The following is an 18918-nucleotide window of genomic DNA, read 5'->3' as shown; positions in this document are numbered from 1 at the left end:
TGTTAAAGATAGGCAAAAAGCACAAAAGAAAAAAAAGCTGTAGGATTTTAAAGTCTTCTGAGGATGTATGTCCAGCTTTTCTTGCTTCTTTTTGCCCAATAAATAGTACTTTGCCTAAAATTGTACAGCCATGGTCTTCATACTCATATTTTCTGCTGAACTGAGTGTAAAGATCTGTCCAAAAGGAGAGTTCATTAGCATAAATTCTTCTGTTCCCCCTGTGGATCGACATGGCTTGAGACCTGTGTTTTGGGGAAAAAAAAAAATCATTTTTAATGGTTGGCTGGTTTCTTTGCTGAATAAGTTGGCCTGCTGCAGAGCCAACATCTGTGACCTTTAATGTCCTTGTCCAGCAGAGATGGCTGGTGCACATTTCCAGTGGAATAAGACTTCAAAAATCTTATTTCTTTAGCAAATATCAGTCAAGACCATTCCCAAAGGGTGGGATAATAGTTTTCTATAGGTTCTCATCTACTAGCATCAATTAGGAGTTAGCTTTTACATTGCGTTTTGGTGGGAGGGAGAGGTTTGTGGTTGTGGTTTGGGTTTTTTTTGGTTTTGTTTTGTTTTTTTTTACTTTGAGGAACCATATGCATGGTCAGCTTGCTCAGTTGTCACAAATATGTTCAAGCACTTACATAAAACAATGAGTGTTACTGGCCCATTTCAATAAGTGTTTTCAGCTGTCCACTTCATATTGCAGTGGACTTCATGCCAGCTACTTCATGCCAGCTACTGCTAGAGTGTCCAGACAGAATAAGATTGTTTGCTTGAAATCAGGTTGACATAGCCTGCTTGTTTCTCATCAAATACCAGGACAGATGACTTTTTCTTTCTATGTTGGATTTTCTAGGCCTTGTAACAGCTGTGATGTACGCTAGGGTAGAAGAACAGATTGTGTCAGATCTCCTTCCAAGGGCGTATTTTGCACTTTTCTTCAAGAATGAATGGAAAGAGGGTCTTCAGCAGGATGTCTTCCTTCCCAGAGTATATGTTTGGGAACTCATGCTACTACGTTTTTCTTCCAGGGGGTATCAGACATTAATGAGAGGCTAGGAGAACAGGAAGACGATTTGTGCTAGTTGAGAATAGCTGGACACTTAGGTACAGAGAGGGGGAAAGGAAGAACATAGAATGCTAATTAAAATTATATGTATTTTCAGCTGTGAGAGAAAGCTCAACTGGATGACTGAGTGTTTTAAAGATAAGCTCCAAATTCCAAACTCAGTTAGAAACTGGTTTCCATAAAGATAACTTACCATTGATCAGTAGCATCTTGCCTCTGAAAGCTCGTGCGAATTTCTTTTGGCGTGCTTAATGTCTAATTTGGAGAAGAAAAATGCAGTCTGGCATCCACCCTTGAGAAGATGGTGGCCTCTAATATAGAGTATTTATGGCATCTTGGCTGTACTGATCTTTTAATCACAGCAGATCTTAAGATACCTCCTCTTCAATTCCTTTGAGGCAGTCTACCATAATACTTTATTAAAACAGTGTTATTTGGTGTTCTGAAGTTATGCTATTTCATAGCTAAGAGACAATATTTCTAGCTTCTGTGTAAATAAATTCTTAGAATGTAGGCTTCTCCTGTGCTTTTAGCTCGTACAGCTAATGGAGCCATGATGTGCATTATATATTGCATATAAGCATGGTTGTTCTGGAATCTCAGTCATTCTCTAGTATTCGTATCTGGCTAAAACTCACAGATGTCTGCTATATTAAAAGTTAACATTTTATTTTCTATATCATGACTCAAGTTTCCCCAGATGTATAAGTAAATGAAACACAGTCCACAGTTCTGCTGGAGATTGGGGTTTTTTTTGTTTTTTTTTTTTTGTTTGTTTTTTTTTCTGTATAGTAAATGCATGTTGGTTTGTGTGTGTGATATTTTATAATAGTTCTAGCAAAACAAGAAGCTAACAGTACCATGTGTTGAAGGAAGTATCTCTTGACTAAATTATATAGGACAAGGACCACATCTTACTTTTGTTTAGTGGTGAAGAGTTGCTGGGAAATACTGGGAGTAAACTAAATTGGAAAAATATGGATCTTAGTGATTTGTGGTTTCTTCTGATGTTCAGCTTCAGATGCGCAGGTGTTGCTTTTGTCAGATGAATGCTGCCTGATTTCTACTGCTTTGTAATTCACCTGCATCAAGATTAAGAAACCACTTTTTATTAAATAAGCTTGGAAACAAGATAAATGTATTTTGCTTTTGTGTAGCATGTGTTGGATATCTGTTTTTCTGATGAGCGTTTAAAATGTTTTCTAGTACAATTGGGAGGAATGCATTATCTCTCATATAAAAGCAGTACAGCAATGAAATAGTCTTCCTTAATTTTGGTCAGAATGAACAAAAGTGTCTGTGTTTATTCCTGCCTAATGCATCACAAATCTGCTGACATGCTAACCTTGGAGTCTTGGCTGGCGGTAATCAGGCCTGTGCACCGGCAGGAAAGATGTACCTAATGCACTCCATCAGTGCAGTTTGCATATGGAAGTTCTCACAGGGGAGCTGCCCTGTGCCAGCTGAGGGTTACCTGCCCACTGCAGTTATTGTATGTAATTATCGAACCAATCTGTTCAGCCCAGCAGGGTTTAGATGGTAATCATGAAGCAACACTTTGGAAAGGAAAGATGTAATGCACTCTCCCCTTCTCTCATGAGCTATGTGAAGTTGTAGCCACTTTTAAAGCTGTATTAGTAAAGCTCTAGTCTCTCACAATTAAAAAAAAAATTAAAAAAGGAAAAGATAAACTCTTCCAGTGTTCATCAAAGTTATCATCTATGTCTGATACAGATACAGGTCAACTCATCCTTTGCAAAAATCACATGGCTTTAAAAAAATAATCTTTCCATAACCACCTTAAGAATACTTTGCAATGGTAAGATTAATTGTAATACACAGATAATAACAGTTCTATCCATTTAGAGGTTTTAAGATAATGTATCTTGAATATAGTTCAGATTTCCCAAGTCTCTTTGGAACAGAACCCATAGTTGCTGTTAGAAAAAAATAATAATGTACTGGCAGTGGGTGTTAGCTACTTTGAAGCTGCGCAAAGACAGCCTTAAGAAGCAAGGATCCAGATAAACTTGAATTTAATGAGGTGTAATTGCTTTTAAAAAAGCAATTAACATCAACTTTGGGTAAAATGTTTTTCTGTGTTCTTTAAGATTTTTCAGGTTGCTCCTTTTGTAACAGTTATTCAATGTAAATAAAAAACCAGGTTTTGATCATAAAAACTTGTGTTTTCAAACATTAAAATTCAACTCCTAATGTGATTTGCAGATGGGGAACTGAACTTTTAAATTGTCTATTGCCTAGTACTAGTATTCTTGCATTAATAAATGAATAAATTTTCTCTATAACTGGAGACGTTTTATAATATATGAAGAAATAATGCTTAAAATTGGGGAATACCTTGTGAGGATGAGCTGTTTTCTACTTTGTGTGGTCTTTTCTGCTCTTGAGTTCAGTTGCCCCCTTTTTTTTTTCCCCAGAAAAAAAGGAAGGCAGCAGCTGCAACCAATGAGAGCACTGAAGCAGAAATGGAAGATACAGGAAGTCCAGAAAAAAAGAAACCTACTTCTTCTAGTAAGTCGAAAGATCGTTCTCACAGTCACATGTACTGGTGTGGTAGGTTAGCCCTGGCTAAGGGCCAGACTCCCACCCAGGCACTCACTCCTCTCTTCAGCGGGACAGAAGGATTAAGAAACTCACGGGTTGATACAAAGATGGTGAGATTGCTTACCACTTACTGTTGCGGGCAAAACAGATTCAACTTGGGGAAAATTAATTTAATTTATTGCCAATTAAAATAAATTTGGGTAGTGACAAAGGCTGTCCTGGTTTCGGCTAGGACAGAGTTAATTTTCTTCCTAGTAGCTGGTATAGTGCTGTGTTTTGGATTTAGTATTGAGAATGAATTATGAGAATAATGTTGATAACACACTGATGTTTTAGTTGTTGCTAAGTAGTGCTTACGCTAGTCAAGGACTTTTCAGCTTCCCATGCCCTGCCAGTGAGAAGCTGGGAGGGAGCACAGCCAGGACAGCTGACCCAAACTGGCCAAAGGGCTGTTTCATACCATATGACATCATGCTCAGAATATAAACTGGGGGGAGTTGGCCGGGGGCAGTGACCGCTGCTCAGGGACTTGGCTGGGCATCGGTTGGCGGGTGGTGAGCAATTGTATTGTGCATCACTTATTTTGTTTATTATCATTACTATTATTATTATTTTCCCTTCCTTTTCTGTTCTATTAAACTGTCTTTATCTCAATCCATGAATTTTACTTTTTTTTTCTGATTCTGTCCCCCATCCCACTGTGGGGAAGTGGGGAGTGAGCGGCTGTGTGGTGTTTAGCTGCCAGTTAGGGCTAAACCACAACAAAGGCAAATATTAAAACATCTTCCCTTCCCCTTCTCCCAAGCTCAACTTGACTTCCTCACTCTAGACTCCTCTACCCTCCTCCCTGAGCAGTGCAGTGGGCATGGAGTGGAAGTGTGTTATGGTCAGTACATAGCATTTTCTCTCTGCTGCTCCTTCATCCTCACATTTTTCCCCTGCTCCAGTGTGGTCTCTCTCTCTCTTGGGATGCAGTCCTTCAGGGAAAAAAATGTGCTCTGGTTCCTTCAGGAGATACCCATCTGGTCCAGTGTGGGCTCTCCAACGAGTTGTGGGGGATATCAGCTCTATCCTGGTCCTCCATGAGCTACGGACAATACCTGCTCCAGTGCTGTGGAACACCACCTCCTCCTCTGACCTTCGTGTTCCACTCTCTTTTTTCACTCTTCTCCCCGCACCACCACCCCCTGCCTGTCCAGTGTTTTTCACCCTCTCTTAAATGTTTTCACAGAGGTGCCACAAACAAGTTGGGCTCAACTTTGGCTGACACTGGCTATGTTTTGGAGCCATCTGGAATGGGCTGTGTCAGGGCACCGGACAGCACCTGACCTCTTCCCACAGAGGCCTCCTCTGTAGCCAACCCTGCCACATTGGTCACATATACCCAATACAATCGTTTACCTTTAGCAGTTCAAGTGCTTTTTATCTTTCATAATTTCTTTTTAGATTAACTCTAATAAAATTGAAATATTTGAACTTGCTGTATAAGAAAAGTATACTCTTCAATTATATGCTGCCTAAAGCTGGTAGAAATGCTAGGTGATAAAAATTGGTGGTTACACCTTGTTCTTTTGCTGTCATTCATTCTCTCCTCCATTCTCATTTTTGTCCTTCTGTCTTGTCTAATTCACTGTCAGAATATGCTGACTCCTCAGGACTTCATCACAGTATGTTAAAGCCAGGGGCTAGCAGCAGCAGCTTCCAAAAGCGAGTGTATTTAAAGTCAAGGAAAGGACTGGCTATAAGGATAGAAAATGCTGAAGCTACATTTCAGGTAATTTGGCATAGTTTCACTGTTGTCTGGAAGAAGTCATGGACAGATAAAGTAGGATTATTGGAAGTCCAGGATAAAAATCTTCAGTAGATCTGTATAGGGTAAGCTTATGGTGAGTGTCCAGTCAGACTGTTTTCTGGATCTAATCTTCTAACTCCTTCATGTAGATGTGAACTGAATTCAAGTAATTACAAAGATATTTTTCCTAAATAATTTTTGATTCAGACCTTTAAGGAAAAGACCAGATGTTGTCCGTGGTCAAGTAGTCTAAAAATAATAAAGCAGTAGCACTGAAGGCTACCCCAAAACAAATCCGCTTGTTTAAAAAAGGTTTGATGAAGGAGTATAGCAGGCTGGGAAAATGTAACATTCCAAAGACAGTAATATTATTGGTAAGTTATGGATTTACCCTAGTATATTTACTCAAACAATATGGTACAAACTACAAGTAATTAAGATAATGTTATTCCAGAAGGTGACACTCCTTTGTTCATTTTCAGCTGTTCACATTATAGAATTCTGATCATTAAAATCAGTGATTATTTCTCTTACTTGAATGCCTTTTGAGTTGTTGACTTCAATTTATTATGAATTTTCTAGTCTGTCAGTGGCTGAAAAAGTGTTAATTATATTATACTTCCTTTCAAGGAATACAATTATTTGATATGATGCTGATGTTTATTCATAGTTTTAGCATTTTAGATTTTATTTAAGACCTTGTAACAAAATATTTAATACAGCCGACTATTTTCTGGTTGTGATTTGATACACATGAGCGGAATATACTTTCATTTTATATTATATATTATACTTCTTTTTTCCTGGGATTGTAGATTGAAATTCTCATAGATAGAGATGAAAAAGAACTTGAGGAATTGCAATCCAAGCAGTAGTATCAGCTTTTTTTAAATGCTAAGTTTTTTCAGACTAAGTAAAGGTGTTTGGGAGGGTATATATATTTTGAGCATCCAGTGGTTAAAATGAGTGATGGATGTAAGCTTAAATTTAAACCTCTTCTTGCCAATTCGATAGAGTTACAGGTGAAACGGTTCTAATACTACCCAATTCAATGAATGCCAAGTGGGGGGAGTACATAAAATGATTTCAGGTGAAAAGTGATACATGTACTTACTCACTTTGTTCTCTCCAAATTTGGAATTAGAAACTTTACCACTTATTACATGATTCATAAATCTTGTGTTGAAGGAAAGGGCAACTGTTTCATAATCTTATTATTTTGATGCTTTTGATAAATTGAAAATAGCTGATTATTAATCCTTAAATCTGTGTTTCCAAATCTGACTAGTTTTATGTTACCGTGGACTTGTTTCTCCGTTATGTGATTAGTCTGTGACTAAAAAAATATAATAAAGCTGAGTGTCCAGTAAAATGGGTAATGTCTTGATACCTCTTAATTGTAGAAATTGAAGTTTAGTCATACAGGAACATTCTAAAAGTTCTTGAAATGCTATTTTATTGGTTTCTAAAAGGGGATAAATATGGCCAGACAGGGGTTACTCTTAAGGTGTTCAAATAACATCTCATGAGTATTTGGACTTAGAATAGTGGCAAGAAGAGCCATGCAGCCTCTTGCTGTTCAGCTGATCAGCATTAACCGCATCTGACTATGCAGTTTGTCTAATCCAGTCCAAAAGATTAGTCGGCCCAAAAAGATCCTGATCAGCTGTGCAGCAAGCAGTTTGAATACACCAGGGTGCTCAGTGGCTACAGGGACTCTGCCGTTAACGAAATATGCTACTGCTGAGGCTGGGGAGCCCCCAGGGTTGGTGGCGGAGGAAGAAAGAATGGCGCTGAGAAAGGGTGGGCATCTTGAAATTCTTGCTTCTTCCCGTCTGCTCCTCCTGGTTGCTCTCAGCATAAGAGTGGCTGTGGCTACTTCAGATGAGTTCAGTAAAGGCCATCTCTTTCAATCATGTCAGCCATCAGTGTTTCTGGAGCTGGCAAGCAAGAGTGTTAGACTCTTCTTTTTAGAAACAGAATTTCAGAAAGCCCTCAAGAAACAAGCTGTGTTGTACTTCCAAAATAAAATGTACAAAATTTTGTGGAATTCTTAAACTGTTTTTTTATTTAAATTAGCATGTTATCAGTTTCCTCTTTTTTTCCTGTGATAACTGGAACCCATATCCTGAAAGCTGGAATTTTAAGAGTTATCCTTTTTAAGGTAATATGGATGATGTTGACGTATTATATTAGTCAATGTCTCTCCATTGCTATCAGAAGAGATGATTTCTGTTTAAACGAAAAGTTTTTTTCACACTCTGTTACAGCTCCATTTTCATTATTAGCTGCCTTCATAAGGCAGGGATGATAAGGGCTTATAAGGGATGATACTGTTAAAGCAGAATACCAAATTTTGGCATACACTGTACGTATCCACCAACGCTTCTGCAGGGGTGTACTGCATAATATTAATAGGAATAATATGCTTATTTTTGATTGGTTTGTATGGAATAGGCAGCTAGTATAGGGAACTTTGGTGAAAACGGCATAAATGCTGGGAAAATAAAGAGTTTCATGAGAACTTGTAAATAATCCTAGGTTCAAAACTACAAATAGAGATAAAACCTCTACCACTGGCAGTTTTCTTTAATCTCAGGGTTGATGAAGATTGGATTACAGAAATATAGAATTTTTTTAGAATAGAATTTTTTTACACCAGCCTTTTTTATTTTCTGTTGTGAATTTTTTTTAAACAATTTTGGGGTTTATTAATTGGGACAGTATAGAGAGATATATTAAAGTAGACATGACAATGAAAGTACTATTTTTTTTTTTTATGTACTTTTTTAATAGTCAGTACTGCTAGAGGTAGGAATTGTGCATGTCCGTATTGCTGGATAGCATCTAGCATGGTAAGGCCTTAACTGGGGTCTTTCGTTACTCTTGCAGTATAAAGAACTATGTGAACAGCTTTGATATGAAAACAGTCATACTGATGGATTGGTTAGAAGGCATTCCAAAACGGAGGTTTAATAGTATTTCTCAATTAATTGGTACTTAGCTTTATGTTTATTTACATTGCATGGCTTTGCATAAATCAGTATCTGGGTTATTGTCTTAGAAATCTTTTTTTCTTTATTCAAGCAAGATTTATTACTTAATGTTGGATTAAATCTACACTGAGGCTCATTTTTATATTTAGAGAATTATTGGCCTTGTCATCAAGCTTTAAGAGAAAGCAAATCATATGGTTTTTTTGAGCTTGTTTATGGTGCCACTTGTTACTTTCTACTCTACACCAATGCCCGCATTATAGGTAGATTTTTACCTCTTAATTTTATACCCTAATACAAACACTTTCAGCAAAACCAGTGCTGTACAATAGTTCTAATTGCCTGTTTTTCATCTGTTCCTTCTTGTGAAGGATTTGGTATTGACTAGTATCTGTAACAGACTCCAGGAATAAGTGGGTATTAGACTTAAAACAGTGTATCCGTCTCTGTGACTGGTCACCAAAAGATCTGTCCTTTTCTGCACCATTCTTGGCCTGTCCTTACCTGTCTCAGGAATGTTGCAAGTTAAATGGTCTAGTATGAGAGTTACGTGATCTGGTTTTAGAAGTTAAAAGCATGTGCTGCTATGTTGTATCTAGAAATTAACGGGAAGATTCAGGTTTTAGAGCAGAGGAATACTGCTCTCAGTTGTCAGAAATATTGACAAATTCGCTTCTGTATTTTGCATTAAGTATATTCAAACATGATATGAAATGATCTGTCTTTTTGTGGCCTGTGCCAAAATTGAGGATCTTCAAAAGCTATTTAAATTAGGAGAGGTGTGGTAGGAGGTGATTTTTAAGTATAAAGATACTTAAGTATTATGAGTAGGAAGGCTAAAATAAATTAGACATAAAACAAATATATCTTTGTGGTTCTTCCTGAATAATGGTTTTCTCTGAGAACTTGCAAGTGACAAATTCACTGAGAAGCACCTTGAATATGTGCCACTTAGAATAATAAAGAGACAAAATGAATGCCCAAGATGTAAAGTATGGGAGTGTTCCTTTTTACTCCTGTGTCTGCTTTGAACACAGTTTTTTCTTAGTCTTCCTTTATATTTTAGCTTATTTCTGTACAATCTCTTCAGACCACTTCTAGCACTGAAACACATTTAAAATGTAAATACATTTAAGTTCCTTGTTACACTTCATGGAACTTTCTTGTGTTTGCTGCTAATAAAAAGTATTAAATTAAAACAAACCAAAAAACCTTCTGAGGAAAATTTTCCATGGGGTAATGTTTTGTATAATGACTTTGCATGTAGAACTAAATCATTTAAGAATAAAAGTGATGTCTGCTTTTTTGTTGTTTTTCTGTGACCTGAAGATGTATTGCAGTATGCTGAACAAGTGTTGCAATTCAAACTCAGATATAAAATTTGTGAGTGAAATTTTTCTACAGGAAAGAAAAAAAAACCTGTACTGCAATGACTCAGATTTTTACAGGGAACTAACCTTTTTCAAGATTGCGAGTAATATATTTGAATTAAACTTTGTTCCTCCTGCAAATCGCTGTGTGGTGGAGAGGAGGGCTATTTTTAAACACATGCTGCATGTGACTACTGATTTATATGTGTGTATACAATTGTGTTTTGGAATGTCTTCAGTAAAGTAATTTTTACAAATAAAAGTAAATTGGTTTGTTTTATCTGGAACAATTCTATGTTAAAATTTTTAAAAGAACACTCATAGATTCGATGTTATCTTTAGGAAATACACAGGCATAAAGTCATCAAATAATACATTCTTGTGTCCTGATGTTTTTCCATATTATCATACAGAAATGCATTGGCTTTATTTGTTGCAGGAAACAGAGGCCTTGGAAGAGCAGAGTACCTAAAGCCAAACCCAATCCCATAACTGTACAAACTTTCTTTCTTTCTTCTCAACCCCACCCCGCAATCACAATATTTCCCAGAATTCAAGTCCATATTTCCATTCTTCTGATCCCTCTGGTTTTTTTTCTGAATTATATTTCTGAATTTTTGTAGAGAAAGGAAATGCAGAGAAAAGAGAACAAGCCAACTAACTGAGACTACTGTCACCCTTGCATTTGCTTCAACAGCCTTCAAAGTACTGAAAAATTCTTGTTTGAGAGGTGTTACACTACAGGTTTTTATCATCTATGCAGGGTTACTTGGCAGAGTTGGGAAAGGGCTTGTCGGAGGACTACATAATCTTCCTTATTTCATCTTCTCAAAAGTAGCTCTTCCTTGGCACCATATTCAAACTGCCCAAACTGATTTGAGAACGGTAGATTAGTGGGATGCTTAACTCTCATTAAATGCTGCACAGCCTGGCTTCAGTTCCCATTTGATGTTTGCAGCTGGATGCTGAGTGTAGTCTTTCAGCTCTCAATGCTATTTCTTTTTCTTATTCCTTCTATATGTAAGTAGCAATTGTATGGGTTCCATTCTCTTGTTTTCCCTTTTCAGTTTGATGATTGTAGAACCCTTTTAAGGGGCAGTTGAAGGAAAAACATCTCCTAGGGAGCCATCCAGCAAAATGACTTGGTTATTTGATACGATTAAAGACAGCTGAAATATGACTGAAGCACCTTTTGCAAGACAAGAGTGATAATGTGGCCAGTGGAAGAATTTTGAAGAACTGACAGTCCTAGATTTGTCTCCTTTGGAAATTACAAGTCTACAATTAGTTACTTAAATTAGTAACAAAACGTATTCTTGGATCAATTTATTGCACTGAGATTTGATATAGTGGCATATGCAAGATCATATCTAGTTGACTAGGGTGTCAACTTCATCACTTCTCAGCTTAACTGTGGCAATTCATATATGTGGCATGAAGTTGCCAACATTAAAGAAATGTCAGTTCTGTCATAAGACTGTCCCGCTGTGGCACACTGGGTGTCTATACAGAAATTATGATTAAGCTCCATCTATGTGGAGACTAGTCTGAGAACATCTCTTCCAGAAACCACTTGAGAACTCTCCACCACATGGTCCACCTCTCCAGATTTATTGACCTTTGTTTCTTAAAGAAATAAACATATAGCCAAATGTGTGTGTGAGATTATGCACACATGCACACACACATTAGATTTTTTTTTTCTTTTAAAGAAAGGAAACCTTGCTGTGTCTGGTCAACATACTTGACTGCATGTGCTTCTTTTGAGGGTGAAAGATGTTCACTGTGTTGTTTAATGATGATTACTAGAAGTCTAGTTTAAGAGCTTGCATAGACTAGAATTGCTGGAACTCTTCAGCCATTATACAGAGACTGGCATATACTCAGTCTTTGTCAGGTGTAAATTCAGCATATGCAAGTGATGCAGTTACTAATCTCCAGCATGCCTGCTGCTAGATATTTTTCACTTACCTGATGTTTGCCTAGAGTCTGAAATCTGTATGTGGTTCTATTTTCAAATATTTTAGCCTATGATGTAACCTAGAAGTCACCGTTAACACCTAAATCATACCTGTTTTCATCTGCTTGGTAGCTGTGTTTTCATGCTCAGAATCTCCCTCTGTCCTCATTTCCATCAAAGCAGGCAATTAAGTAGGAAACTTAGCTGGTGACTGCTTATTTTTACCAAAGGAACCTTTGTAATTTTATAGAAACTTTCATTTTTTGACTCAAGTATTATTTCTCTTATTCATAAAACTTTTGTGTGTTTCTAAAACGGTGTATGAAGAATCAGAAAACAAGATGAGAAGGGACATCAAGAGGTGGTCTGCTCTAAACACCAGCCTGAGGACAGGCTTGTCTGTCTACAACTGTTTTAATCTTGATACATACCAATATTTTCTCTTAAAACCTCTATGATTAAGGTTCTAAGACATCCCTGGTCAATACCACTTGTAATACTTAACTATCCTTACTACTAAAAAGGGTTTGATAAGGCGGAGTATTTTATTTTGATATTTTTAGTACCTAATATGAATTTTCCTTAAGCTTATTACTTGTCCTATTCCACTGCGGACATGAAAATTGCTCTCATTTTATGCAGCAATCTTTGCACTTTGATGAGTACAAAAGGCTGCACCATCACATCTCTCTCCCATTTTTTTCCATTCTTCAGATAAACTAGTTAAATTCAGTTCTTTTTTTTTTTTTTGTTAGAGAGCTAGAAACCATGATCACCGCTTCTGATTTTTTTTTCCCATTTTTCTCAGAACTTTCTTGAAAGATAGAGCCCAAAACTATACACAGTACTGTTGGGTTTCTTTAGTAAAGTTGAAAGTTGCTTTATAATACTTTTTACATGGAGAGGATCAGATAGCACAGTCAACTTATCTAATAATTCCTCTAGAGCCTGTGGGACTCTTTATGCCTCTGCTGAACGTTGTTCCAGTCTCAAAACAAGCTGTGCAGTGACACCATCTGGTTTATTTTTGCCTATATAATTCTTCCTCATTTAAATTGCTGTTTCAACCTAATTCAGTTTAATCTGCTTTATAAAAACCCTCTCCTTTGCTTGTAATAGCTTTGTTTGTGTCCTTATTTGGTGCTGCCCACACAGGACTTCTCCTGTTTTCAGAAACAGAATTGACATTTCTCCCACAAGAAAAGTTTGTGGGGAGGGGGCAATACAAGTTATCAGGCTAACTAATTTTGAAAATGCAGACAAGCTTTTAGGTACGGAAGACCTTCAGTTCTGAAATAGCTGCAAACTTTGAAGCTAAACATGGGTTGAGAACAGTCATTCTGAGTTTAACATAATTAACTTAATCAGATAGTTTAAGAGAATATTTCTGCTGCTTAAGTTTGAAATTATGAATAACAGAACCATGACAAGGACTTTTTTTCCTTTTTGTCATGATTCACTTAGAGATTCTCCATGATCGTGGTTTGTTTAGAAAAGCCTTGAAAAGAACTCATTAATACAATAAAGATAAAGGAAAAATCAAAGGCAGGGTAGCTCTTCTCCTTTTTGGTGTTCCAGCATGGGCTGGAAATGGGTAGCTCTTACTGAATTAGGAATTAGTAAGCTTCAATTGCTTGTATGGTCCGTGACTACCATGAAATACTACATTCCTGAAGTACAAACATGAAAATCTGATAACTCATTTCTTTTTTTCTCTGTAAACAAACATCTGTAGTATTTTCCTACCTAAGGTCATCATTTTCATATTGGCAGTCTTTCTGATAGTAGAACATGAATTTGACCTGTCTTTGCAGCATTTAATTATACAGTGTATGATTGGATGAGACGAAAAGTCACAGTTACCTCAGTCAAAACCAGTGAAGATTAATGAAAGGGAAAAAGGTCAGGTTATTGTTTTTTTCTTGAAAAGATAACTTTGATCATTCTCTGCTTTCCGTTGCAATACAAAGATTCCAGGGAAAAATCTCAGGAAGGATGGAACTGGTAGAGTTCATGCAGTTGATAGGATAACTTGGCCTACATACCACTAAGACTACTCAATTTAAAAAGTCAGAAGACATGTCTGTTGCTAGAATTTGCAATTTTAGTAGCTGGCTTTGAAAACTATAAACTAATTCTGAATACAAACCAGAATTTACCTGGGAGAAGGAATGATTTACATAGTTAAGTTACTACTTTAGTTTATGATACCTGCTTGTATAGCTTTTAGCTACCAGTACTTATAAGGGTCCCAGAACAGATTTGATTTTTACATAGCAGTTGGGGGGCGTGTGTGTTTTGCCAGAAGAGATCTTTCATTGACAAAGCTGCTCTGTTCAATAAGAGACTATCACTAGAGCTGTCCGTTGTTTGGGTTTTTTTTAAAGTGATTTATTAATCAAAGAAAGATGTATTGTCTGACAAAAATCTGTTTGTAGTTTTATGTTGGATGCAGCAAATGCTTTTGGATAAAAAAGGAACAAGAATATTTTTTCATTCTCCATTTCATTTTCAAGAATGGAAAAATGCTTCAAAATTAGTTTTGGTATTTTTAATTTCAAATCAACATTTTAAGAGCAAATTAAGTTATATAAAATTAAACAAACATGAAAGCAAAACTTTTTGCAATAGTTCATTGCTTTTCTTGGTATGGTTTTGGTTTTTGGTAGACTCAAGACTATTTTGGTTTGTTTTGCATTGTTCTCTGCCTCCTTGCTTTCCCCCAAATTTACTCATTGAGCTTGAACGATCAGTGACTCATACTGCTCAAAGGCTATTGTCTTATGCAAGCAGCTTCTTTTTTAAGGACTTCTATGAAACTCAATTTTACCTTTTTTTCTTTGTCAGTAATGCTGATTAAGAAGTTGACAGAAACTGTAGAGTTATACATAGTTTTACAAGCAAGAACTTCAATATTTAGGCATACTGACTTCAAGGAGGAAGTCAGGATTAAAAAATAAAATAAAAAAAATAAATGTGACTAGGAGATGAAATACATTTCATTGTTATTGCATTTGTGAAAATGGTAGCAATTTTTATATATGTAATATTTTTTCTCAAAGTGACTACAGTTGAATGTGATTCACAGAAATGAGCTGTGGTGGGGTTTTTTTTTCCTTTTCTCTGCTAGTGAGCAGGAAGGAATCAAAGTGCAGGGAGTTTTTTATTATTGCATTTAAGTATGATCTCTCTGAACAAGCTGCCTGCCAGGTTTGTTAGGAATCTTATTTAGATGGCACTATTTGTTACCTTTGTTAATAAAATACTGTCAAATAATAGCTTGAAATCTGTAGGTAAAGTTGCACTGACAGTGAGCCGATTTAACAGCTCGACACTACCAAAGAAAAATCTTCCTCTTTTCTACCTGTGTGCCTTCCACCTCCCCTTGTATAAGCTCCATTCAGAATGCTCTAAGATGCTGCAACTCACTAAACTATGAGAATACTAGACCAAAAAAAGTTTTTTGCCAGGTTGCGGAGCTGGATCAGCTTAGCACAAGGTCCAAAGAGCACCAAAAATGGCTTAGCACTGGGAGGGATCGTAGAACTGAAAGTTGGTGCATGGGGAGGAAGGAGGGGTTTAGGATTTGAAAAGGATCTGATTCTTCATGCTTTGGTGGATGTGAGCTGTTAAATTGGCTCAACTGTATGTAATGCTACTGTTTGAGAAGTTGAATTGTACAACATGTGTTTCAGGAGAAAATCCGTGCCCAGAAATTGCGGTGAATTCTTCTGAGTCCATGTCATGTGTCCCCCATCCCCCGTTGATCTATCCTCTTAAAAACTACAAGTGTTTTCTTGTGATCCATTTCTCCAATTCATGTTTTATTTTATAGAAAGTCTTGTCTTTTTTATGTTTGAATTGCAGACGCAGTAGCTACCAGAACCCGGAAGATGACCTCACCAAAACCCAAGAAGGGCACAGCAACCAGAAGGAGAGTCCAGAAGTAAATAATAGATGGAGCAACAAATTAAGTTGCTCTTTGGCTCATCTCTGGGATTTTTTCAGTTACTGTAGCACTGGAATCTTTTTCTTTCCTTTTTAAATGATGAATCCTGTAAAAACATGGACTGCTGTTTGTACCTGGTTTTGAAGAAAAAATGTTTTATTAAAATATTTGCATAATTTATGTATACTTTAATACTAATGCAAAATTTGCCAAGTGAGGATGCATTTTTATTCTTTATTTACACAAATTCATGTCTTAAAGGCAAACTATAAAAGAAAGTGCTTTTTTCTGCTTTATAATGTAGAAATAAAGCCTTATTTAGTTTCGTTATGGGTACTTTATAAGGAACAGTGGTGTTGCATCTGATTTCTTCTAATTTTGAGTAAAATCTTATTGGAGGTCACTTAGATATATGCTGAGATGAAGTCTGAAATAGTAGAGACATCTTTTAAATATTTCTCAAGTGTTTGAATTAAAAAAAGAGAACATAAGACAAAAATCACATCCTTCCATGCTAGTTTGTTATAAAATATATTTAAAGAATTCTTTGGAGGACAGGTAGTGCACTTTTTTTTTTTTTGCACAGCATTTGTGTTTGTATCACTTTTCCAATTATTCAGAGTTTCTCTGGAAAGAAAGAGACCAGAATTTCAGACATAGGGCCCAGGGCAAAGAAAGGAACCAACTAAACCCCAATGCCCATTCTCAACCCCCCCCCAGGTTTTCTTTTATATTAGTGAAAAGGCTGGAAGAGTTAAAATTATGAGTGAGTTTGTAAAGTATCTAGTTCCAGTGAAAGCTTGACTCACATGTGCTTCTCATAACAAAATAATGGTTTACCTTTTTTTAATAGTTGAGAAGCATGTAACCTTTCGTAGAAGTACTTCCTTGCTTGGCTTTGAGTCTTCTCTTCAGAGTTGTAAGTTAAAAAATGCAGTGTTTAATTTCAGTGTGAAATACCACTATTTGTTACTTAGATACTGCAAAAATGCATATAATTAGGTCATGAACATCATTCTTATCAGGGAGACTGCTTTATGAAGTTTGGCAAACCAAAAGGAATCCATATGAGCCAATGGGTAGTGCATTTGTGTGAATGTCCAGCGCTCTGCTTGCTTGCGTAATGTCTGAGTAGCTACTCACTGAAATAAATATGTTGTAGCATAAAAAGTTGAATGAATGATGAGGTTGTTTTGAAATAAAACTGGAATTTAAAAGATCTAGTGCTTTCTCATTTCTGTTCTGACTGCTATACAGCAAAGTGTGGCTGACGACATTAAGCATTGCATTCTCTTTGTTTCAGATGTAAAAATAGGACTGCTAAAGCCCCTCTCATATTTAAAACTCCTCAAATCAAACTATCATTTTAATGACTTCATTTAATCATTTTGTTCAAAAAGTATGCTACACTATTTTGAAGAACTATTGTCAGGAAAGCATATTGTGTTCTCTTGCTTGTCTTGCATACTCAATGTCGTTCTTTTGTACTTTATTGTTTGACATTTTAATTTTTTTAGCAACTTATTTACTGGTAAACTTACTTTCTTTAACTTTCCAAGTTTTCAAGGAGTGTGTTTTCTTTTGACACTACCAAAGCCAAATGCAACAAACACAGACATTTCCATATATTTGAAAAGAATGTTTTGAGATGCAGATTTCATAAGCCACCCCTACCTCTTCCCACCGCAAAAATGTCCTGGAAAAAGTTTGTACTGGCAAGTGTTCTGTGAAGAAAAAGGGTGCTTTCCGTTCTAGGTGAATGTTGTTTCAGGGCTTGTCTCTGCTCACAAGAGACTGTGCAAAACTACCGTCTTCACAGGTAAGAATGTCTCTGGCTCACTGTAAACTGCAATGATGTTGAAAGTGTGGGATGGTCAGGATGAGCCAAGTGGAAGGCTGTGATAATACCTGCACTACTACCGTATGTATTGCATACAGTATGTGCTTGCACGTGTGCTTTTGCTGTTTTGCAAAACAGTGATGGCGAAATACACCACTTTGTAAGAGGCGGAGGGTATAGAAGGTTTTTGTTGACATCCCCATTTGAAAGTAAAGCCCCTAACACAAAAGAAGCAAGCTGCCTTTAGACTGCATTTACTACTCTTGATGACTCCAGTTGTGTGTAAATATTAGAAAACAGCAGGGTCCTGCATTCCAAGAATCACTTGAGCAGTGCTATGAAGACAAGTGTCCTTACTGGTATTGTAGTCATACTCCCAAGCTCTCCTGCTGTTTCTAATCTGTGCGCACAGCCGTGAAAAAACTGGACTGACATTTACAGGCACAGCAGGGAGACACTTGAGTAAGGAATGTTAAAGACTCTGCTACCTATGTTTCAAAGTGGCCACCATACATGATAAATCTTCACAGGAGAACTAGTCGGCACTTCAGCTGATGGTGTAATGAGGATATTGATAATGAAACACAGAATGCTTCTTTTAGTGCTTGAACATTTTGCAGGCAGATTGTATTTTTTTCCCTAATCTAAAATATGTGGAGAAAGAATCAAATTCAGGATGGGTATAAGATTTTTTTTAGATGATGCTGATTTGGTAGTTTTTATGGGAATATTTCCCAATAAGTTCCTATAAAATAATAACATAATTCCCAGTATCTGTTGCAGCTAGCATTAAGAAGGGGGTCAGTTGCTTTCCTGAGTAGTTTGACAGACTTTACTCACTGTTTTGTCCCAGTGAGCTGCCAGATTTGGGATGCCATAATACCAGTAATGCAATTAGGTTTTCTGCACGTTGTCTGGTTGACTTCTCAGTTAAGAGTTTCTTTCCCTTTGGGAATAAGACTAGACAGACTGTCATTTGCTATTACTAATTCTGCTTAGCATTATCACTGGAGCTTTTTTGTAATTAGCTATCTTAGTTGGCTCTTAAATTTTAATAGCCAATTGAAGCTACATTTTAGCCAAGTTCCATATCTAAATGGCATTCAGTCCATTAACAAAGTTGGTTAAAAGGCTATTAAAACAAAAGCCAATATATGGTGGTTAGCACTTACATGTTTGCAGCAGTAGCAGTACCAGCCTCCAATGAATATTCTCAAGAAATGGCACTTCCTTCTAGCAAAGGAAGTGCACAAAGAATGACCAAAGTTTGTTTTGGGAACAAAGGCTGATTATGCAGAATACTTTCAGAAAAAAAAAAAAAACTGAAGTGTGTCTTTTCTGGAAGAAGGTGGGAGAGATGGGGGGGAGATGCAGAAGGGG

At 36.7% G+C, this 18918-nt stretch overlaps 1 protein-coding gene across 3 annotated transcripts in view; it reads left to right on the top strand.

Annotated features, from left to right (window-relative positions):
- VRK1 (VRK serine/threonine kinase 1) overlaps positions 1-16917 on the top strand; it is a 38137-nt gene extending 21220 nt beyond the window's left edge. For 2 of the 3 annotated variants that reach the window (XM_075151127.1, XM_075151128.1), the window contains exons 12-13: positions 3505-3598; positions 15617-16917. In XM_075151127.1, the coding sequence (XP_075007228.1) occupies positions 3505-3598; positions 15617-15699 (177 nt within the window). In that variant the 3' untranslated portion in view covers positions 15700-16917. Of the gene's footprint in view, positions 1-3504; positions 3599-13563; positions 13828-15616 lie in introns of those variants that run through there. The other variant, XM_075151129.1, reaches the window with a different exon arrangement.
- Positions 16918-18918: the final 2001 nt, after the last annotated feature.

Source organism: Calonectris borealis, chromosome 5 (genome assembly GCF_964195595.1).
Source record: "Calonectris borealis chromosome 5, bCalBor7.hap1.2, whole genome shotgun sequence".
Classification (NCBI taxonomy): Eukaryota; Metazoa; Chordata; class Aves; order Procellariiformes; family Procellariidae; genus Calonectris; species Calonectris borealis.
The sequence above is the reverse complement of the archived record's forward strand: the minus strand, read 5'-3'. Positions and strand labels throughout refer to the sequence as shown.